The sequence below is a fragment of the Girardinichthys multiradiatus genome, chromosome 9 (genome assembly GCF_021462225.1).
Source record: "Girardinichthys multiradiatus isolate DD_20200921_A chromosome 9, DD_fGirMul_XY1, whole genome shotgun sequence".
NCBI classification, from domain to species: Eukaryota; Metazoa; Chordata; class Actinopteri; order Cyprinodontiformes; family Goodeidae; genus Girardinichthys; species Girardinichthys multiradiatus.
Genome location: NC_061802.1, coordinates 48,305,056 through 48,329,578, shown reverse-complemented (window position 1 = coordinate 48,329,578; position 24,523 = coordinate 48,305,056). Strand labels below are relative to the sequence as shown.

General features: G+C 43.6%; 1 protein-coding gene across 2 annotated transcripts in view; it reads left to right on the top strand.

The window, feature by feature from the left end:
* kdm4aa (lysine (K)-specific demethylase 4A, genome duplicate a) overlaps window positions 1–24,523 on the top strand; it is a 70,537-nt gene that overhangs the window by 14,604 nt on the left and 31,410 nt on the right. For both annotated transcript variants that reach the window (XM_047374360.1, XM_047374359.1), the window contains exons 7-8: window positions 5,741–5,844; window positions 7,537–7,674. In XM_047374360.1, the coding sequence (XP_047230316.1) occupies window positions 5,741–5,844; window positions 7,537–7,674 (242 nt within the window). The remainder of the gene's footprint in view (window positions 1–5,740; window positions 5,845–7,536; window positions 7,675–24,523) is intronic.

Genomic DNA, 24,523 nt, shown 5'->3' with positions numbered 1-24,523 from the left:
CTGGTCAGGGAAAGGCTGAGATAACAGACCTGCTGCTGTGAATAGGAAAACAAAGATTACGAACTGTAACAGTGTAACGATGAGCAGAGCAGGTCAAAAATCTCCAAGAGGGAACGTGGAGACAGAACAGCAGCTGGATCATGTGTAATGATGCAGCATAACAACCTCGTGTGCCACAGACAACACAACAGAGGAGAATAACCTCTGTTCACACGGAGGCTTAATAAATTACAGCCGCAGTGACAATAACAGCAGAAGTCACAAACCGTGGCTGATAATAATATTACGGCACCCTGCGTCTGCATGCAGGAATGGTGACTCAATAATAAATGCAATGAAATAATAATCATTCTGTCAGAACCCTGAGAACAGAATAAGTCATGGAGAAACCTGACAAATATCTCAGGTAAAAACGAATACATGAACATGGAGATGACCATGAGGCTGCTGTGCAAATGTCCTCCACTGTCACTCCTCCATGCAGAGCTGTGGAGGAGGAAATCCCCCTGATTGAATGAGGTCTGAGATTCTCTGGAAGATCCAGACCAGAGGAAATATAAGCCTGTGAAATAGCCTCACACAGCCAATGTGAGAGACGCTGGACAGATAGAGGACGTCCTGCAGAGTTTTCTCTGTAATGCACAAACAGACGCTGGGAGCGGCGTAGTGCAGCCGTGCGCATGGGACAGAGGAGATGAGAGGTGGCCTCCTCTTAGGAGTTATGAGGAGGAGGATAAAAGCCATCCAGAGTTATCACTCTTGATCTGAACGAACTCGTGATGCTTTTAGGTGTAAAAGCAGGGTTAGGACGCAGCACAGCTGAGCTGCCGTCGGCTCTTATTCTGAGACATGAAGGAGCGACAGAGAGAGCAGATAAATCGCTCACTCTCTTTGCAGATGTCAGAGCTAACAGCAAGGATGTTTTAAAAGACAGAAATTTTAGTGGAGCCTGATCTAAGGGCTCAAATGGGGCTTATACCAGTGTGCGCAGGACAAGTGCTAAATCCCACTAGGGACTAGGGGGCATGACACGGGTCTGTGTCTACGTACACCCCGCAGAAAACGCTTCATCAGCGGGTGGTTAAAAACCGTTCTGTCACCAAAACCCTCATGACAAGAGGAAATAGCTGCAGCATAAGTTTTAATGGTGCTGAAAGCTAAATTCCTGTTCATCAGCTGCTGGAGGAATGACAGCACGCAGCCTAATGGACATGAAAAGGGCTCCACGTCTTTCTCTGCGCACCAGCGCTGAAAAGCTGTGGTAGAGGCGGCTCATGCGCCCTGAATCGTGCGGGAGACCCAGCCTCTCTACGCGCTCCCGTTCAGCGGCCAGACCCAGAGATGCTGACCTAACTCTGGGACGCTCTTGATCGCCCCTCCTGCCTGGAGGTGTGCATCCTCTCTCCACGGCAGCTGCCACGGGCGACCTGACACCAGCTGCTGCAGACTCGGAAACCATGGCGCGCTTTTGCGCTTGGGCACTACGAGAATCACTGAGAGCTGTTCCTCTCAGACTCGATCCAGGAGCCGCGGAACTACAGAAAAAGCGTAAAGGAATGTTTTCGGCCACGGGCTGTGAGCAAAGGCGTCCACTCCTAATGGTGGATCCTCCCGTGGGCTCAGTGAGAACCACAACTGACATTGTGCGTTCTCCCGTGTGGCGAAAAGATCCACTGCTGCTTTCCCAAACCTGCTCCAGATCTGAACAATCAGCTCAGGGTGGAGACTCCAGTCCCCGGGACGAGGACCACCTCTGGACATGATGTCCGCTCCTCTGTTCAGGACGCCGGGGATGTACACTGCTCTGATGGAGAGCAGGTTCATGCGCGCACAGCGCAGCAGCCGTCTGGAAATGTTTAGCAGCTGAGCCGAGCGCACACCTCCCTGGCGATTTATGTAGGCTGCTGCCACTCTGTTGTCTGTGTGGATCAGAACATGCTGATCCCGCAGCAGTGGAGCAAAGTGCTGTGTCACCTTCCACACTGTGAGATGCTCCAACACGTTTATGTGGAGAGACATGTGGTCTGGCCACTTTGCTCCCACTGCCTGAGACTGACACGTTCCTCCCCATCCTGACAGGGATGCGTCTGTGAACACTGAGACGTGTGATGCCGGTCTGCTGAGGGGAACTCCCTCTGACAGGATGCGGGGATTTCCCCAGTCAGCCAGGTCGGATCCCACTGAAGGAGGGACTGAGATCATCCGCCTCTTCTGACGCACAGGATCTATGCGCAGGCGGATGAACCATCTCTGAAGACGTCTCATATGGAGCAGACCCAGCGGGACAACCACGTGAGCCGCTGACATCATTCCCAGTAATCGCATAAGTGACAGAGCTGTCACTACGCTGTGAGGATTGACACGGAGGAGAAGCGCTGACAGCGCGTCTGCTCTCGGCTGTGAGATCCGGGCTCTCATTGTGGCTGAGTTTAACTCCACCTCCAGATAAACGATCATCCAGGATGGGAAAACAGAGCTTTTCTGCCAGTTTATGGAAAACGCCAGGACTGTCAGATGTGCGGCCAGAGCATTTGTCTGTACCGCTGCTTCCTCTCCGGACCGAACCAGCAAAAGCAGGTTGTCCAGATAAAAGAGGATCCTCATCCCTGCCGAGAGCAGCGGCTGCAACGCCGTCTCCACACATTTGGAGAACTTGCATGGAGCGAGAGAGTAACTGAACATTAGGGCGGAGCTCTGCTCCGGGGAGGACAGGACTGTCTCCAAAATCCCTCTGAACGGTGGGGGGTGTGACAGGAACTGCAGCGTGTAACCTCTGCTGCTCAGTCTGTCCATCCACCCGTCCAGGGAACATACGCGCCGCCACTCTGAGTGATGCTCTGAGAACGGGCACAAATTTATCTGTGGTGCCAAGGTGCTCATGGATACGAGCCAGGCTAGAGCCCCTACCACCGTTACCCGAATCGGATTCTGATCGGAGGTAACCAGTGGGGGGCTCGGATCGAAAGGGATGTAAACCAGCCTCACCAGGGGAATATTTGCCCAGGCTCGCAGCTTGGTGTTGAGTGGTGGCATCACTGGTGCGTCGCTTCGTAGGGAGTTGCTGTTGTGCATCCTGTGATCTCACCCGCTGACAGCTGGGGAGGACAGGAGGGAGAAAGCAGCGAACGCAGCTCTACCGGAGCAGCATAGGATGCTCTCGTGGAGTCATGCTTTGAAAGTGGCCGTCTCATTTGGAGTGGAGGATGTGTGTGTGGAAAGCACAGCGAGATCATACGATCTGGCTGAGCTGGAATAAACCGGAAACTTGTTCTTAGAGAAAATTACGTGTTTTATTTCAAAACAATCACTTTTACACCCCCCCAATCAGTCATTTCTTAAACCTCCACCGTGGCTCCCGCGGAGGGTTGAACCAGGTATACTCGAGGAGCTGCGGCAGCGGCCGTGGAGCGTCTCTGCTGATGCCGCTGATCACGGCGATCCCGCCATCGGCCGGTGGTATGGAAGCAACGGACGCTGGAGCAACTAAGAGACCCATGTCTCCTGACCCATTCAAGCTCCTCTTGAGAAGTCTCCTTCTGCCCCAGCACAGACTGGAAATGAGGACCGAACAGCCCATCCGGACTGATCGATCCCTCCTGTAACTCCCTCTTAAAATCCTCAGGAATGGAGGAGGAGAGCCGAAGCCACATCTGTCGCTGCAGCAGGGTCTGCCAAGCAGCGATGCGGGAGGAGCACACAGCCGACGCTGCACAGAGGTTAAGGATGGTATCTGCGAAATTGCAGAATTCCTCGACATCTTCCGGTGGCAGCTCCATCTCCCGAGCCTTCTTGGAGATGTCGTAGGCCAGGAAGGCGGTGTTGTTCATCGTCGCAGCGACCTGAGCGGCACATTGGTGGGAGCAACCTGTCAGCCTGGCCCTGATCTGATCGCTGGGGGAGGGGGGCACAGGCAGTGGTCCGACGCGCCGGGCCAACCTAACCCCAAAAACTGCCGACAGACTGGGTTCCAGAGCAGGAACTTTGGGAAACCCCTGATCCGTCAGGGACTCCACCCTCGTGATGGGTGTGAAGGTGGAGACCGGTGCCTTCAGTTGAAGCGGCTCAGCCACCGCTCCCGACAGGTAAGCGGTTACCGCCGGGAAACGGGGCCAAACCGGATTTAAAAAAAATTAACATACAGATTGACAACTCTTACCACAATGTTGTTAATATTACATCCAACCTTAAATATTGTGGCTGTTCATGATGAACTCTAAACACATAATCTCAAAAAAGAACATGGAGAGTCTCTGAAACGAATGAAAAGATCAAGGGAGGCAAACCTGTAATAATTTCTTTGACAGACATGTTTGTCTTTTTTAATGATAATATTGATTGGCTATTTCTAGGATGCAACCTTTGCGAGTTACGTCAAGCAACACAGTTAACAAGCTGTGCACGCTCCTATGGTGATGTCAGCTTAGACCAGCTGCCCCGAGTGCGCACCGATGGCACAGAGCTCTGCCCTCCTGCGTTATAGCCTGTAATCTATCATTCTGATTAACCATAAAGCAGGATGTAGTGTTTGCCTCACTGGGTTCGTCCGGACCACAAACAAAAAGAATCTGTTTGCAGAACAACTTCAAACTCAGCCTTCTTACGCACTCAGAGGCTTCCTGCACAAATGAACAGAGAGGAAAAATAATCTCATCCTAGCAGAGCCTGCGATGACAAACTGCTGTGCCTAACAGCGACAAAAGTTAACTAAATGAAACAGTCCAGAAAAGCAGGAGCAGAATGGAAGGAAAATATCAGCAACTGGATCATTTATATTGAGGCAGCGCAACAACCCCTGCATGCAACACAGCTTTTGTTCACTATTGTGGAGGCAGTAGCAGCCAGCTAGCAGCACACACAATTTCCTCATTTAAAAAGGGCGATCTGCACCTCTTTTGCACCTGTTATCCATTGCACGTGTAATATTTGAAGATTGCGACCACTTATTATTGGGCATTATTGCACGTACAATTGTTTGTTTTGTTTTTGTTTTGTACAAGCAATTTAGCGCCCCCTATTTGGGATCAGATCTTTTTCGCTGGTCTTTTCAAAGTCTGGGATGACTGTGAAAGATATGTAATGTGTCCCTATGTTTTGCAGTTCAGAAAAAGAGATGAATTCATTTTGGTTTTTTGTTTCTCAGTCTGATGATGTGAGTGGTAGCATTAAGTATAGCATTAGTTACATGATTGAAACTATGACTAACATGTAACAGCCAAGAGCTAGATCTTCAGATTTAGGCTACAGGCTGGAATATGCTCCATACTGGGTTGTCTTAATGAAACATGTCATATTGCATTTTTGGTTTTCCTGCTGTGCCCTCAGCTGCCCTCCAGACCTGTGTACTTCATCTGTTAGTGAGTTCAGCTTCTAAGGCTTTTTGTTTTATAAGTTTGCTACACCTATAACCTGCATGTCTGCATGCTGCCACAACTGTTGCTGACCTCCAATAAAACTGAACTGTGTGTATAAGGTGTAATGTGAGAAAATCAAACCAAAGGATCACTTTGTATGAGCTGATAGATTGTAATGAGCAACACTGTTAATGTAATATAACAAAATTAGGAAACTATGAGACAGTTAACTAACAAGCGTGACTTTACACAAAAAAACAATGGTGACCATCATAACTTCAGCTGAACAGAGTTTTTTTACCCAAACAGGTTTCTCTTTAAACACTAGTGTTCAAAAGGAGATCTTTAGCTTCATTCATCATTATCTGAGTTGTTTCTTACTCTTCCAGGTTTCTTTCCTGGGAATGCTCAGAACTGTGAAGCTTTCTTGCGGCACAAGATGACTTTAATTTCACCCTCAATCCTTAAAAAATATGGTATACAATATGAGAAGGTAATCCTACTTTATTTTGATTTTGTATTGTGATGATGAAATTTTTATGTACAGGCCATAAACTTTCAGGTCATGTAGCTGCGATTCCTGTATTAAAAAGGCATGGCTTACAAATTACAGCCAAGGATTTTTTCCCCAGGAAAAATCTGTTAGGCTCACTAGTGATTTTCAGGAGAGAGCGTGTGCATGCATGTCTGATAAGCTGTGTCTCTCTGTTGCCCAGTGATCAACTGGTGGACTGTCCAGAGTGCACCCACCCTCTGACCTCTCTCACGGACGTAAAATTCGTGGGTCAATTTCAACCCCCCCATTTTGTGTTGAAAACTTTCAGTTGTTTTAGCACACGTACAGTACAGACCAAAGGTTTGGACACACCTTCTCATTCAAAGAGTTTTCTTTATTTTCATGACTATGTATATTGTGTACTGTATCCACCTCCTGAACAACACAACTGATGGTCCCAACCCCATTTATAAGCCTTGAAATCCCACTTATTAAATCTGACAGGGCACACCTGTGAAGTGAAAACCATTTCAGGTGACTACCTCTTGAAGCTCATCAACAGAATGCCAAGAGTGTGCGGAGCAGTAATCAAAGCAAAAGGTGGCTACTTTGAAGAACCTAGAATATAAGACATATTTTCAGTTGTTTCACACTTTTTTGTTCAGTATATAATTCCACATGTGTTAATTCATAATTTTGATGTCTTCGGTGTGAAGCTACAATATTCATAGTCATGAATTTAAAGAAAACTCTTTGAATGAGAAGGTGTGTCCAAACTTTTGGTCTGTACTGTATATCACTGAACGAAAAGATGAACTGAAAGGGGCTGCTGTTTCTTTCAATTCTTCCAGTTAAATTAAATATCTTAAAGTAGCTGAAAGTATTCAACGTTTGAATACATTATCTCCTGATTTATGTACAAGTCTTAATATCATCTGTAGTGAATTCATTGACCTACAATGCATGAGTGATATAAAACTACCGTATTTTCCTGACTATAGAGTGCACCTTAATATAAGCTGCACCCACAAAGTAAAAAAAAAAAAAAGGTAATGTACATATATAAGCCGCACCATGCTAAAAGCCGCTGATATCGACTGAACTGATTACATAGTTTAACTGAACATAACTGAACTGATTAGTTTCCAAATGGTGCCTGTAGGATAAAAGTGAAAGTACTGATCAAACAAATCAGAAAAGTTATTGATTGGTTTATTCATCGTCCTGTTGCACACTGAAACCACTGAAGTCATCTTCAGTGTCGGAGTTGGAACAGCCTCAGATGAGCTTTGTCACATACCGTTTCTGTGTCGATGTCAGTGTTGCTCTCTGTTGCTGTCATCCTGGGGTGAAGCTGGCTCTAAAGCTGTGGTGCCCTCTTCACGCAGCAACCACCCACCTTTCTCATTTTTTTCACTTTCTGCTAAAGCGAGTGGGTGAAGAAAAATCCACACAATTAAAAGCTGCATGGTTCAAAGCATGGGAAAAAAGTAGCGACTTATAGTCGGGAAGGTACGGTACATTTACTGCTATTGTTTTAAGTTTTGTCTTTTTTGTTTGATTTTCAGATCAATTTTGTAAAACCTGATATATTCCAGTGATGATTGTTTTAATAACTAGATGAGAAAAGTCAGGTGGAATATCAAAATTTTGAAAGGTATCCATCTGTTTATTATTTTGTTATGTTAGGTCACTCAGGAAGCTGGACAGTTCATTGTGACGTTCCCATTTGCCTATCATTCTGGTTTCAACCATGGTTTCAACTGTGCTGAGTCCACCAACTTTGCTACACAGCGATGGATTGATTATGGAAAACAAGCTAAATTGGTATGCTATGTGTTTTTTTTTGCCAAATGTAATGTCTCGCATGTCACAAGGAACACAGGTTGAGATGGAATGTCTGACTTGTAAGTATCGAGGTCATGCCACTGCATAGATGTACCAAAAGAGTAAATCTAAGGAGTTCGCCACGAGGAATAGTTTGAAGAGTTTTTTTTTTTTGCCACACTAGTGGCCTTTATTTTTCCAGTATTGTTTTTCTTATAGTAGTTAGACAGGAAATGGGGGCGAAAAGAGAGGGGAAAACATGCACCAAATGTCGCCGGGGCTGACACTCAAACCCAGGACAGCCGTGTCGAGGACTACGGCCTTTGTGTATGGTTCATGTGCTTAACCCCTACACCACCAGCGCTGCACCCCAGAAGGAACAGTTTAATACAGCTTGGTCAGATGTCATGAATACTGCCTCAGTGTATTCATTTTAATTATATTTTAATAAATGCAACAGGATTCTAATTAGACGTTTGTTTGTCTGAGCCATTAACAGACACAAGTACATAAGAAAGATTGTTTTGTGTTTTTTGCTTTTAGGAAATGTGAGCAATTTTAGATCTTGATGGAATGGATGGAAAACCTCAGTAAGAGGTGTGCCTTCTTTGTACCCACATGCCTTGCTTTAACAAACACCTTGGATCTGATAAAGCTTATTATTGTATTCGTTTGGATAATTTATGTTTATTCTAGCTAAGATCTACAGGTCAGTAATATTGGATTTTGCAGCACCTCTTCACAGTAAGGCTAACCAACGAGATGGTTATAAAGCTGTGAAACAATTCCAATCAGTTTTATTTATTAAATTTAATTATTTTATTTTCAATTCAATCGAATCATACAGATTTCAAGTCAGGTACATACATTCCAATCAATCCTAACTATCAAACAGTGCAGTCAGATTCAGTTATTTATTCAAATTGGTTGAAATCTCTTCTAAGAAAACCCAGCAGATTGCATCAAGTCAGTGACTTGCAGCATTCACTCCTCCTGGATGAGCATGTAGCGACAGTGGACAGTTACTGGCGTTGACTTTGCAGCAATCCCTCATACTGAGCATGCATGTAGCAACAGTGGAGAGGAAAAACTCCCTTTTAACAGGAAGAAACCTCCAGCAGAACCAGGCTCAGTGTGAGCGGCCATCTGCCACGACCGACTGGGGGTTTGAGAGAACAGAGCAGAGACACAAAGAGAACAAAGAAGCACTGATCCAGGAGTACTTTCAATGGAACAGAAAACTAATATACTAATGGTTATAGCTCCTTTAGAGAAAGACAGCTAAGCAGATGAACTCTGAGCCAGTTTTAAGTCTAGAGTGTGAAAGAGAGCACATAGAGTTCGTCACAGTAGAAGCTCAGCCAGTAGCTATGTCTATTGCCCTTTTTCCACTGGCTCGATTTGGCCCAACTCGCCTCCACTCTGCTCCATTTGCAAGCGATTCCATTACTTTTTTTCTGTACCGGTACCTAGTTTTTTAGTCCCTACTCCTGAGCAGGTTCCGACTGGGGCTGAGTCCGGACTACATGTGACATGAACAGCTGTTCACTGATTGGCCATGGGACAAGGAGAAACATGAAGGTTTTCACTGAGATAGTGGAAGGAAAAGTGAATTAAACGCAAGAGCAACTACAATAATATGAAGGACCACAATGGCCGCAGCGGGTAAAATCAAAATATAATTTTACTATTTACAGATCACAAACCATGGCTGAAAGGTTAGAAAGAAAAGAAAATGACACATCAGCTTTCTGAATTACAAGCAGCCAGGCACTGTATTTAATTACATCCTAAATCAGCAAATCACACCTAAAATCAGCTGTTCAGATGCACAAACATTTCCCCCAAAACACAAAACAATCACCATGAAACAGCATGTTTGGTTCAGAAATGTATTATTGGTCCTCAAGCAAACCAGCGCCTGCAGGAGGAGGGAGCAGGACAGAGCATTATTTGTATTTTGTTTATTTACATTTTTATTTTCTATTTATTAATTTTTATCATTTCACGCAGATTACTTTAATGTGACTATGTCACAGAATAACATTAATAGCAGCACAGCGCACTACACTGACAACTGAAGGCAAAGGTTTAGCTGCCATAACTCCAGGCGTCAGTGGGTCAGTGGAAACACAACTGGTACCAAACGAGTTGAGCAAAACCGAGTGGAGTGGAGCCACGCAAGAGACAAGGTTAAACACTGAAAGACAGACAGAAGGTGAGCGTTAAGTTGTTGGCAGCTGCTGTGGCACCTTCCTGTAGTATGAGAATGTAGCAGAGATTGAAAGTGGTCATTATGTCCTCCAGCAGCCTAAGCCTATAGCAGCATAACTACAGAGATAGCTCAGGATAACCTAAGCCACTCTAACTATAAGCTTTATCAAAAAGGAAAGTTTTAAGCCTAGCCTTAAAAGTAGACAGGGTGTCTGCCTCACGGACTAAAACTGGTAGCTGGTTCCACAGGAGAGGAGCCTGATAACTAAAGGATCTGCCTCCCATTCTACTTCTAGAGACTCTAGGAACCACCAGTAAACCTGCAGTCTGAGAACGGAAGTGCTCTGTTAGGAACATATGGAAAAATCAGATATCTGATGTATGATGGAGCTAGATCATTAAGGGCTTTATATGTGAGGTGGAGAATTTTAAAGTCTATTCTGGATTTAACAGGGAGCCAATGAAGGGAAGCTAAAATAGGAGAAATATGACCTTTTTAATTTTCATCAGAACTCTTGCTGCAGCATTTTGAATCAGCTGAAGGCTTTTAACTGCATTTTGTGGACATCCTGATAGTAAAGAATTACAATAGTCCAGCCTTGAAGTAACAAATGACCTATAGTTTATTGGTTTGGTCCAGACTGCAATGTATCTGGTCCTCCTGCTTAAGGACTGGGACCTTCTTCGTCCCTGACCACACATCTATGACATTGTTCTACTGAAGCTTGTTCTTCCTGTATGCCTCCATGCTGTCTCTAATCTAGACTTATGGTTGTTTCTGTGTATTCCTCAATACTTCCCTGACTCCCTTTACTCAAGGCTCTTTTTCTTGTTTAAAAGTTCCTTCAACAGTCTTGTTGCAGTGGTTACACGTCATAACAATGTTAGGATTATTAATCTGAGATAATTTAATATTAATATTTTATCAAATAATATTTCGGTCTGTTAAAGGTTATCCTGTGAATACCAGCCCAGTAAGGTGATGGTTTTAGGACAAAATAGAAAGGTGTGAGATGAGCTCTGACATTATTGAACAGCATAAACTCTGCACATACATGGAATGAATTCACATAATTTCTTAAAATAAAAGAATTTATTAACAAAAATAAGTCAACTCAAAGTCAAAATTATTTCAGTCAACAAACTCTTTACCATACTAAAACAATCCAACTAAACTACCAAGCAGAATTAAAGAATAGGGAAGACTAATAGGCTATGTATAATATAAACAAGTTGATTAAAGATGATTGAGAACCATGACCAAAAGAGTGATGTAACATTACCAAGCAATGTTTATGTTTGAGAACCAAGGATTATCTTGAAGAATCTGGAAGTGAAGTGAAGTGAAGTTAGTCTTGGAACTAACTTAGGCAAAAATCAGCAAATGTTTAGACAACCATTCACAATGCAAGATCAGATAAAATATTTTAATAAAATGTTTTAAAGAATGATCTGCTGAATAAAACCAACCTTCTGGATGACTAATTCTCAACAGTGTCTCATTAGCTGCCTTTGTTCAAATATTTAGGGAATGGTAAAGCATTTAAGGACGTATTTTGGAAAAGATCCAAATCTTTCTGGAGAAGTGGGGCTTAATGGTGTTTACTTAGTTATCAAATTTAGTAAAATGATGTTGGGGACACATTATTTACTGGATTGAAAACTAAACCTTTCTGGGTAAATATTCTTTAACAACAAGCACGTGTCCTTACCTGTTAGCAGTTAAACCTAACAAAAGAAGCTGATAGCTTAGCACCAGAATCAAACACACCTTTAAAAATACCGTCAATAAAAGCGTTAAAATGCTTAACCGCGGACGGCGCGTTATGATCAATCTTCTGTTTTAAAATGACCCCTTTAAATAAAGTTTGTCTTAACTTTAAAAACATACAAACAACTCGGTTGCCAAATGGCTTTGAAGAGATCTCCGTGAACGAAGCGGTTAGCTGCCAGGTAACCTCCGGAGCAGTGGCTTGGCGGCCTGTTCTGTCCGCTGACCACACTGCATGTTAACTGCCGTAATGCGGTCTCCGTTGTCCTTCCTTGGGAAACTGCTGCACTCGGCGTCGTGCTGGGAACTCTCTGGAAACAGTTTGCTTCTGCAGATCTCAGAGAGAACAGTCAAGCAATGCTTGTACCTTGATTACCCCGTTCATGAATGAAAATCACCGGATACACAGACAGTGATTTATTTCTACTTACAGTGGTTGGACAATGAAACTGAAACACCTGTCATTTTAGTGTGGGAGGTTTCATGGCTAAATTGGACCAGCCTGGTAGCCAGTCTTCATTGATTGCACATTGCACCAGTAAGAGCAGAGTGTGAAGGTTCAATTAGCAGGGTAAGAGCACAGTTTTGCTCAAAATATTGAAATGCACACAACATTATGGGTGACATACCAGAGTTCAAAAGAGGACAAATTGTTGGTGCATGTCTTGCTGGCGCATCTGTGACCAAGACAGCAAGTCTTGGTCAGCATTGTGAAGTAGTGTTGTCAAGGAGCAGCGAGGTGAACAAGAAAACAGCATAAGCCACCGGTTTCAGATTCTTCTGTTGACTTTTTATTTGTTACTTTTGACTCAGATCACTCTTTTTTTCTAGCTTCCAAGCACTCACTTGCCAGTTGGCAACACACCTGCGCTTGAGTGGACCAAGCCACAATTAGACAGGAAACAAAAAAAAAATCTAAACAGAGAAACTAGAAAAACAAAATGACTAATCTAATTTACAAACTCATCTTCATAATGAAAGGCTCTGCAAAATATACCATGTAATAGAAGTTAACTCAAAAGTTACTTTAAAGAAAAACAAACAAAGCAATACTCCAAAGAAAACCCTCTAATTGGTAGAACCCAGCAAGGTAATCATGACATCATCCAGCCATTCAAGCAGGAAACACTATGACAAACAATGGGGAATAAAAAGGAAAACAAATATCATGAATATACTTTGAAACAAAATAAACAAATTCAACCAATAGTCCAGAAGTAATAGCTTTAACCCAAACATATAAATAGATGGAAACTGCAACATAATACTAACACAAACAAACCCGGGATAGTAAGTGAAGCAAAGTTGCAAACTAATGTTTAAATTTAGGCTTTATGACCAGCTACCGAAAGTAAATAAATCAGAAATAAGAATAAGGGAAAAGTGGTAAACACAAACTGAACCACTTTGTCACATTCCCCCCCCCCCCCCCCCCCCCCTTAAATCGCTCAGTCATCATAGGCACGGGAAAGGAAATCCGCCACAACATTCTTCTTTCCTGCTTTATACTGAATCTTGAAACAATAAAGCTGCAATGATAGGTACCATCTGGTGATTCTTGCATTGGTCTCTCTCATTCTGTGCATCCACTGTAAAGCTCGATGGTCTGTCTCAAGCACAAATTCACCACCCAGCAGATAATACTTTAAAGTGTCAAGAGCCCATTTTATTGCCAAAGCTTCTTTCTCTATTGTAGAGTACCTAATTTCTCTGGGGAAGAGCTTTTGACTAATATATTGCACTGGTCTTTGGTCGCCTCCATCACCTTGCAGCAACACAGCTCCTAGCCCCACTCCTGAAGCATTGGTCTGCATAGTAAATGGGCGTGAAAAGTCTGGACAATGCAACACAGGTTCATTACACAAACAGTTTTTCAGATCTGCAAATGCAGCCTCACACTCTGTAGTCCATTTAATCTTTTTGGGGCAAGATTTACGTGTTAAGTCACTAAGAATGGCTGATCTGGTGGACAAGTTGGGAATGAACCGACGGTACCAGCCGGCTAAACCTAGAAAAGATCTTAACTTTTTCTTAGTTGTCGGAGGAGGACAACCAGCAAGGCTATCAACCTTACTCACCTGAGGGCAGATAACCCCACCTCCGATGACATAACCCAAGTATTCAACCTCAGTGTTTGCAATGTGACACTTTCCAGGGTTGATGACTAATCCAGCTGTTTTGATTCTTTGTAGGATATCTGTCAGATGCTTCACGTGGTTCTTCCATGTCTTACTGAACACCACGATGTCATCGATGTACGCTGCTGCATAGCCCTCAGCTCCTTTTAAAACCACGTCCATCATCCTCTGGAATGTAGCTGGAGCTCCATGAAGTCCAAAAGGCATAGTTCTGAAACAATAAAGTCCACTAGGAACCCTGAAAGTAGTTAAATCCCTTGAGGACTCAGTTAGTGGCACTTGCCAATAACCTTTACAGATGTCAAGTTTTGTAAGGACTTGGCATTCCCCAAGCGCTCAATAAGTTCATCAACTCTTGGCATTGGATAAGCATTAAAAACAGAGACAGCATTAAGTTTTGAGAAATCAACACAAAATCTCTGTCTTGAATCATTTTTCTTGGGAACAAGCAACACAGGGCTGCACCACTAACCTCTAGAAGGCTGTATGATCCCCATATCCAGCATTTCTCCCACTTCCTGTTTCAATGCAGGCATGAGTTTTGCTGGAACTCTAGAGGTTGTATCCCTGAAAAGGTGGTTGATTGAGACTGCGAAGTCGTATGTCATGCTTAATAAGATGGGTGTAGTCTGATTTTTTGCTGAAAAGCTCCTTTGCCAACACCGCCAGCAATTCCTCTTGCCGCTCTGGAGATAGATGGCTTACATCGGGCAAAAGCTGTTCCCCGCAGTTAGATGGAAGGAATTGCTCTTGAAGCTCTTCTTCGTCAATTACAGCACGAGCCCACAACTGCATTGATGGAACTGGCCAGTCAATCCACTCTTTCAACATGTTAACATGAAAAACTTGCTGTTTTTTACGGCGCTCTGGCATGTTGTGCTCATAAGTAACGGGACCTACTTTTCCGTTTATGATAAAAGGCCCCTGCCACTTGGCTAAGAGGCTGCTTTCAGTAGTTGACAAAAGCAGCAACACTTTTTGTCCTTCCTTAAAGGTCTTCCTCCAAGCTGTTTTATCATAGTTCTGCTTTTGACGCTGCTGGGCTTCTACTAGGTGACTATGAGCCAGTTCCTGAAACTGTTCAAGCTTGTCCCTCATTTTCAACACATATGAGAGTGATGTACACTGTTCTTCAGGTCCGGCCCCTTCCCAAGCCTCTTTGAGGACATCTAGTGGACCCCTAACAGTATGACTATACAAGAGTTGAAAAGGAGAAAACCCAGTAGATGCTTGAGGTACCTCTCTATAAGCAAAAAGCAGAAACGGTAACCACTGATCCCAATCTTTCTCTGAGTCTTTTACAAACTTCTTCAACATGGATTTCAGAGTTTTATTAAACCTTTCAACAAGTCCATCCGTTTGAGGATGGTAGGGACTTGTTTTGATTCCACTAATTCCCAGAAGTTTATAAACTTCCGTCAATAGATTAGAAGTGAAGTTTGATCCTTGATCTGTAAGGATTTCTCTGGGAATACCCTCCCTTGAAAACATCTGTATCAGACAATTAGCTATTTGGCGGGCTTTAATTATCCTCAATGGAAAAGCTTCGGGGTACCTTGTTGCATAGTCGCACACCACTAGAATGTATCTATGTCCTGAGCTACTTCTCTCCAATGGCCCAACAATATCCATGGCAGTACGAGAGAAAGGGATGTCTATAACAAGCATAGGAATAAGTGGGGCTCTATCACCTTTCTTACTCGGAGTTGTCCACTGACACTGTGGACATGATTTACAGTAATGAACAGTATCTGAAAACTGTTGAGGCCAAAAACAAAAACGATTAGACATTCTGGAAAAAGTTTTCACATATCCTAAATGACCCGCCCAAGGAACTGAATGGGCCAACTGTAAAACTATTGGCCTTAAGCTTGTGGGAACTACTAACTGGTCACCCACTTTGCTCCGACGATACAGGCATTCATTCTTTACAATGGAAACTTCCCGAACTCTCCGTAATCCGTGTTAATTCTTGAGAACACTTAGCAAATAGAGGTGCTAAAGAGGGGTCCTGCCTTTGAAGTTGGACAATATTGCTCGGGACCACCAGTAGCTCATCAATCTCTGGTTCAGAAAGTAACTCAGCAAGTTTTGTTCCCTTTACTTTATCTTGTCTCTTTTGCATTCTGCTTTTTCTTGGGCAGTGCTTTCTTAAACTCTCCTCACCAGGAACGTCAGCGTTAGCAAAAGGTAACTCACTCAAACATGGCTCTGACTGAGACCGTTTAGAGCTAGACCTAGTGACGGCTAACAGACCATCACCTGAAATATCCAGATCTTTCTTTCTTTTTGCCAACAGGTCCCCAAAGATTGGCATATCCCGACCCAATAAAACAACCTGGTATGGAAGTTTATCCATCACTCCTACTGTAAGTAAATGCTCCTGTTCATGAACTTGAAGGACAACATTGGCAATGGGATAATCAACATCATCACCATGAACACACCAGACTTTCACTTTACCACAAAATGCGGTGTCTCTGGGAAGACAATCTTGCCTATTAAGGGTGCGGCTACTGCCTGAATCTAATAGGGCGACACAAGGCTTTCCCTCAATAAAACACAGATTGTGTGCTCCTGAGCACTGGAGGGTACACAGACTCAGGTTCTTCCTCTAGCAAATCAAAACTCTGGTGAAAAACACATGTAAGTCTTACTGACTTGCTGACTTGGGCAATCAGCCTTAAAATGACCATTTTGGCCACACGAGTGACAAACCAAAGGACCCCTTTGTTTAAATTCCCTAACACGGTTATTGCTACTGATTGGGGAAATTTCGTTGGAATATTTAGGTCTGTGTCCATTCCCTCCCCCTGACTTACCCAACCGTAAAAGGGGCTGAACTGTGTTTCAAACTCATGTACCCTTTTTGTGGGCGACGGGCTGCAAGGAAAGCCTCTGCCATCTCTGCAGCTTCTTTTGAACTGGTGGGGTTGCGCTCTTTCACCCAACTTCGAAGATCCTGGCTGATAACTCTCAAGAACTGCTCCATCATCACAACATCTCCAATTTGCTCTTTTGTCTTTTTCTTTGGAATCATCCACGTTTCATACAGGTCTTTAAGGCGAGTTCGCAGCTCTTTGGGTGTCTTGTTGTCCTTCACTGTCGTGGCCCGGAACCTCGCTCTATAAGTCTTAGTACTTATTTCAAACTTTTCCAACACAGCAGTTTTTACCTTGTCATAGTCCATTGTGTCATCAGTGTCCATAGCTACATAAGCCGCTCTTGCTTTACCGCTGAGAAGGGGTGCCAGATGCAAGGCCCATTCTGTCCTTGGCCACTGACATCCGGTTGCAATTCTTTCGAACGTTGTTAAAAAATTTTCAGTATCTTCATCCTCACCATAACGCTGCATCTTTGGGCCTTTCCAACTGGTTGATCTCAGATTGAATGCTTGTAGTTCCTCAGATGTGCTGGGAAGGCTTCCTCTCTGTTGTACTGATTATGGCAATTTTGGTCTTACTACAGGATCAGCTACTTCACCCTCCAGCTGCATCTGATGCTCTCTGTGCTCTATTTGGACCTCCTGCTGAAGTTTACTGAACTGGTGTTGCATTTTCCTCCACCATTCATCTTGGCGTTGTCTGTCCTGCTCCCATTTTTCTTCCTGGTCAGCATGCTGCTGCACCAGGCCTTTCAATAAAGCTGAGAGGTCAGAAAAACTTTGTGCATCAGAGCACTGCTCACCAGAAGCTTCTGGCAGGTTTTCATCATCTTGGACCTCTTCTGTGGAACACTCCACTGGCCCCTGATGCCTCTTTGTCTTGGCTAATTTCTGCATTGCTGTCTCATATCGGCCTGGAATCATCGCTGCCACCATTTGTGAAGTAGTGTTGTCAAGGAGCAGCAAGGTGAACAAGAAAACAGCATAAGCCACTGGTTTCAGATTCTTCTGTTGACTTTTTATTTGTTACTTTTGACTCAGACCACTCTCTTTTTTAGCTTCCAAGCACTCACTGGTTTGTATAGCCAGTTGGCAACACACCTGCGCTTGAGTGGACCAAGCCACAATTAGACAGGAAAAAAAAAAAAAGAAAATATCTAAACAGAGAAACTAGAAAAACAAAATTACTAATCTAATTTACAAACTCATCTTTATAATGAAAGGCTCTGCAAAATATACCATGTAATAGAAGTTAACTCAAAAGTTACTTTAAAGAAAAACAAACAAAGCAATACTCCAAAGAAAACCCTCTAATTGGTAGAACCCAGCAAGGTAATCAATGACATCATCCAGCCATTCAAGCAGGAAACACTATGACAAACAATGGGGAATAAAAAGGAAAACAAATACCATGAATATACTTTGAAACAAAATAAACAAATTCAACCAATAGTCCAGAAGTAATAGCTTTAACCCAAACATATAAATAGATGGAAACTGCAACATAATACTAACACAAACAAACCCGGGATAGTAAGTGAAGCAAAGTTGCAAACTAATGTTTAAATTTAGGCTTTATGACCAGCTACCGAAAGTAAATAAATCAGAAATAAGAATAAGGGAAAAGTGGTAAACACAAACTGAACCACTTTGTCACAAGCATACCACCAAGAAGGACGAACCACATCCAACAGGATTAACTGTGGACGCAAGAGGAAGCTGTCTGAAAGGGATGTTCGGGTGCTAACCCAGATTGTATCCAAAAAAACATAAAACCACGGCTGCCCAGATCACGGCAGAATTAAATGTGCATCTTAATCTCTTGTTTCCACCAGAACTGTCCGTCGGGAGCTCCACAGGGTCAATATTCACGGCTGCTATAGCCAAATCTTTGGTCACTCATGCCAATGCCAAACGTCGGTTTCAATGGTGCAAGGAGCGCAAATCTTGGGCTGTGGACAATGTGAAACATGTATTGTTCCCTGATGAGTCCACCCTTGCTGTTTTCCCCACATCCAGGAGAGTTACGGTGTGGAGAAGCCCCAAAGAAGCGTACCACCCAGACTGTTGCATGCCCAGAGTGAAACATGGGGTTGGATCACTGATGGTTTGGGCTGCCATATCATGGCATTCCCTTGGCCCAATACTTGTGCTAGATGGGCACTGCCAAGGACTACCGAACCATTCTTGAGGACCATGTGCATCCAATGGTTCAGACATTGTATCCTGAAGGCGATGCCGTGTATCAGGATGACAATGCACCAATACACACAGCAAGACTGGTGAAAGATTTGTTTGATGAACATGAAAGTGAAGTTGAACATCTCCCATGGCCTGCACAGTCACCAGATCTAAATATTATTGAGCCACTTTGGGGTGTTTTCCACGTAGTGACCTGGCCACTATCCTGCAAGAAGAATGGCTTAAAATCCCTCTGACCACTGTGCAGGACTTGTATATGTCATTCCCAAGACGAACTGACGCTGTATTTGCCGCAAAAGGAGGCCCTACACCATACTGATAAATTATTGTGGTCTAAAACCAGGTGTTTCAGTTTCATTGTTCAACCCCTGTATCTTGTGCATATGATCGCATGATCTTATGACACCCTTGGATCCAGTTGAAGAGTTTGTCTTTTTTCCAGCAAAGAGACATTAGCGCGCTTGTTTCCCCTCCTATCCCGATGATCACCGGCATGGAAGAGGCAGGATATAGCAAAAGCTGTGCTCTTATTCGGGCAGTGACGTCACAGGAAGTCCGCAGTTATCCCGTTTCCCCCTTCTGAAGTTGTGCTGAAAGTCGGTTAAATGCAATTTATTTTGAAAGTTCCAGAAACGTTTGTACCGGAGTTGTAATGTTGTTTCCATGGCTGTGGGTCCCAACAACAATCATCAAAAATTAAAAAAGCAACAGCAAAAATCCTTCTAGCTGCATTCCATCCAAAATCAGGACAAAAATTATATAAAAAAGAAATCTGTGTTATAACTAGGAAAAGAAGGAAAATCCATTTAAAAGAATACATTGACATGAATGTAATAGAATGTATTAGAGCTATGCTATTTGATGTCAAGTATATACAAACTTACATAAAGTAATCATATAAAGTTTCATTTGTTAGTACATTTGTTAGTACATTGGCACTAGAGGCCGTTATTTTTGATAGTAGGCAGACAGGAAGGAGAGGCAAAGAGAGGGGGAGACATTCGGCAAAGGTCGCCAGATCCAGGACTCGAACCCGGGACGGCCGCTTCAAGGACTATAGCCTCTATGTGGTTGTGTAGGCAATATGCCTATCCAAATACTAACCACCAAAAACGAAAAAGAGGGCTACCAGTTACTCCCAAGTCAAGCAAAAATAAGACAACAAAAGATTCAAAAAGCGGTTTGGCATGTTTGGCAGGCTGGTAGATGTCAGAAGCTGGAGAGCAAGCTCCAGCAAAACAATATCAGAGATGTGTGGACAGGGATGAAGAAGATCACGGGCTTCAGGCAGAGGGATGATCGGACTGATGAAGGTCTGGACAGAGCCAATGAACAACACATTCTTCAATAGGTTCAGTTCAGAAACAAGCTTCGCATCCTCCTCTCCTGCTCACAGCCAAACAGACATCCCACCTTCCTTTGACCCACAGGACCCACAGCTGTCCAGTAACACCTCACATTTTTTATCTTCCACCTCAGCCCTAGACCCTTCTGCTTCTACATGTTTGCCTTCAACCATATCAGAAGATGCTGATGCTTCATTTGCTTCCCCCTTCCACCTGTGTGCCTCAAGAAGTCAAGTGAAGATACAACTGGAGAGAGTGAATCGGAATAAGGCTGCAGGTGCAGATCATGTCAGCCCTAAAGTCTTGAAGGCCTGTGCAGAGCAGCTCTGTGGGATTCTGCAGCACCTCTTCAACCTTAGCCTGGCCCAGAAGAAGGTGTTGTGGAAGACCTCCTGTCTTGTTCCGGACCCAAAGAAAACTCACCCATCAGTCCTCAATGACTATAGACCTGTTGCCCTGACATCTCACATCATGAAGGTCCTAGAGAGACTCCTGTTGGCCCACCTGAGTAAGCAAACAGTAAACCATCAGGACCCCCTTCAGTTTGCTTATCGCTGTGGAGTTGGAATTGAAGATGCCATCATACACCTGCTTCAACAAACCCACTGTCATCTGGACAAAGCCAGCAGCACTGTGAGGATCATGTTCTTTGATTTCTCCAGTGCATTTAATACAATCCAACCTGATTTGCTTTGTCAGAAACTCCAGAAGACTCAGGTGGAGGCCTCAACAATCTCCTGGATCTAAGACTACCTGACAAACAGACCACAGTTTGTGAGACTGAAGGGTTATGAGTCTAACCAGGTAGTCAGCAGCACAGGAGCACCACAGGGGACTGTACTCTTACCATTCCTTTTCACACTGTACACCTCAGACTTCCAGTACAAGACAGACTCCTGTCATCTGCAGAAATACTCGGATGATTCTGCAGTCGTGGGGTGGATCAGAGATGGACAAGAAGCTGAGTACAGGAAGGTGGTGGACCGCTTTGTGGCTTGGTGTGGAAACAATCATCTTATTTTGAACGTGACTAAAACAAAGGAGATGATTGTAGATTTTAAGAGAAACAGGAATAAGTCAAAAACTATTTCTATCATGGGAGAAGAAGTGGAGGTGGTGGAGGAGTATAAATACCTTGGTGTTCACCTGGACAACAGACTAGAGTGGAGATGCAACTGTGAAGCCATCTACAAGAAGGGACAGAGCAGACTGTACTTCTTGAGGAAGCTTAGGTCCTTTGGTGTTTGCAGCAAGATGCTGCATACCTTCTATAAGTCTGTTGTGGAGAGTGTGATCTCTTCTGCCATCATCTGCTGGGGAAGCAGCATCAGAGCCAGGGACTTAAAAAAGCTCAACAAGCTGATAAAAAAGGCTGGTTCTGTTCTGGGGACTCCTCTGGAACCTCTGGAGATCATTGTGGAAAGAAGGATTCTTCATAAAATGAAGAACATTATGGAGAACCCTGGGCATCCTCTTCATGAGACTGTCCTACAACAACAGAGTGTCTTCAGTCAGAGGCTTCATCAGATCTGCTGTAAGACGGAGCGCTACAGGAGATCCTTCCTGCCTACAGCCATCAGCATCTACCACGGCTCTTTGAGGAAACCCTCATAATGAGCTACAGCAACATTTAATTTCTCTTTGGGATTAATAAAGTATTTTTGAATTGAATTGAATTGAATTGAATTGAATTGAAGAATAAGCCAGGGCTTAACGCATTCCTTCTTTCCTCCACTCTTCCCACTAATCCAAGGTCCCCCAATTAGTGAATTGATAATAAGCTGAACCATTTGGACAAAAAGACCTACACCCAAATTGTCTTTTTTTTAATAGCAAATCCATGGTTGATTGATGTCTTTCTTGTTGGGGTTTGAATATTCTCCCATCGTATGCACAGGTTCTCTCTGGGTGCTCTGGCTTCCTCCCACAGTCCAAAAACATCACTGTTAGGTGAATTGGTCTCTGCCCTTGTTGCCCTTGGGTATGAGCAGAGATGGGTAGAGTAACCAAAACGTTTACTCTAGTAAGAGTAGCACTACTAAAATATATTTTTGCTTAAGTGGAAACACAAAGTTGTGATCTAAAACATTACTTAAGAATAAAAGGCTACTTAAGTACTGAATACCTGAGTACTACTGTTTAATCTGATTTAATTTATGAAATTATGTAATCAGACTGACAAAATATAAAATTATGTGCAAGTTATGGTACTCGGATTAATAAAAAAAATGAGTAAAAATACAACACATCATTAAAGCTGCAAGCAGCATTGTAGGCCCTCGCAGCTCAGCGGAACTCGGCCTGTGCATCGACCGCGGGAGCCTGGCATCACCACCTGCACGCCACCAACATGGCCGCCACTCGATTCCACACATCTCCACTAGCTGGCATTGAGCGAACTGTCATACGATCTTCGGTCATGCCGAGTTCTGCTGTGGTGAGAAGTATTCTAAATTTGGGCGTAGTCCAACCTTCCTGATGGAAGCTGCACTCACTTGTTTGTTAGTGGGCGGGGCTAAAATCATGTCATCAATTGACTGTGGCAACATGTTCAGCCTTGATCCCTGATGTGGTATACTACATTTGAAGTGGATCCAATGATGTATGAGGGAGATAGAGCACTTGAAATCTCCTAGGGGGCTGTTTGGGGGGAGCTGTTTGGGGGCTGACAAAGATCAACCATATTGAGTTTGGAGCAAATCGGACCTTCCAGATGGAAGCAGTTCTCACTTGTTTATTAGTGGGCGGGGCGACATTGATGTCATCAATTGACTGTGGCAACATGTTCAGCCTCGATCCCTGAAAAAAAGGTTTTGGATAACATTTTGATCCCCAGAGTATACTGAGTGATTTTAAAGTCTCTAAGCCAAAAGTTGTAGGAGTTCGCTCAGATATGTGGGCTAGAAACGGCAAAACCGGTGTCCAAATTGCAACCTCAATCCAAAATGGCCGACTTCCTGGGGGGTTTGGACCAATGCTTCAAGATGCTTTTTTGTAGATCCCAAGAAGTTGCATATGTGTACCAAATTTCGCAATCCTCGGTCCAAGCATGGCTTGGGGCTGATTTTTATTTTTTTTTCTTGGGGTTGCTGTGGAAGAATTAGGCCACACCCACCAAATATCTCATCGGATCTCTTTTGGGGACTGGACTATGATCAATCATATCGAATTTGGTACCCATCAGATGATCTATGTGGAAATTAGAGCCAAACGAATGGCAATGGCATGATGTCAAACTTTGCCATGCCACCACGGCCACGCCCTTTTATGAAAAGTCACTGTGCTTCAAACGAAGTTAGACCCATTAGTTATCAGTCATCTGACACAGTTTTGAAGCACATTGAGTGTTGACAGCCAGATAGTGACCTTTCCCAATAAAAAAAAAGTGACTTCCTGGTTTTGAAAGGGGCGGGGCTTAGATGATGTCAGCATATGACCCCATAGGATCGTCGGGTACCCAAAGGTCTTCGTTCATGCCAACTTTGGTGTGATTTGGCATTTCATTGGGAAGGTTATTGCATTTTTTCACTTTGGGAGCGAACATGAAGATCGTGCCCCGGCCACGCCCCCTAAACATGGCCGAAAACTCACGATTTTGATAACTTTTAATCCTCCATACCTTAACGGCACATAGACCAAATATGAAGCCGTTAGCTGAAAATCCCTAGGAGGAGTTCGTTAAAGTTCGAGGTGAGGTTTGCCTTTAATCCTGTGCGTTTTAGCGCATACCCCCAAAATACTTTTTTTCTTGGTTTACCAGTGTGCCAAATTTCAGATCTCTACGATGTACGGTTCGGCCCATCTCACTTTTTGGGGCTTAGCTAAGAGGTCTGGCCATGCCCACTGATGACGACATTAAAGAACAAACATTTCACGATGGGGACAATTTTTGATAAAATCATGTGCATCTAGGGGCTTAGCAAAGTCCCCAAATTGCCACACAAAAACGCAACGGAATAATAAAGAAAGAAAGAATAAGAAATGGTACGATTACAATAGGCCCTTGGTTTTCTGCTCAGGCCTAATTACAAAATAACAAATATGGACAGAAGACACATTTCCAAATCTCAGTTTTTCACAGCATAAAGCTACTGAATCCAGTACTTGCACTAGATAATATATACATGTCAGAACTGTGCAAAGTACTTCCAGTGACTAAATCAAGTAAATGTAACTGAGTAATAAATAGTAGTATTAAGTAGACTTTTTTTGTCCCCAATGTGAAATTCCACAGACCAGCCCCTGGACTCCCATTACCACCAGGCAGAACCATACAGAACAGGACACCATTTCA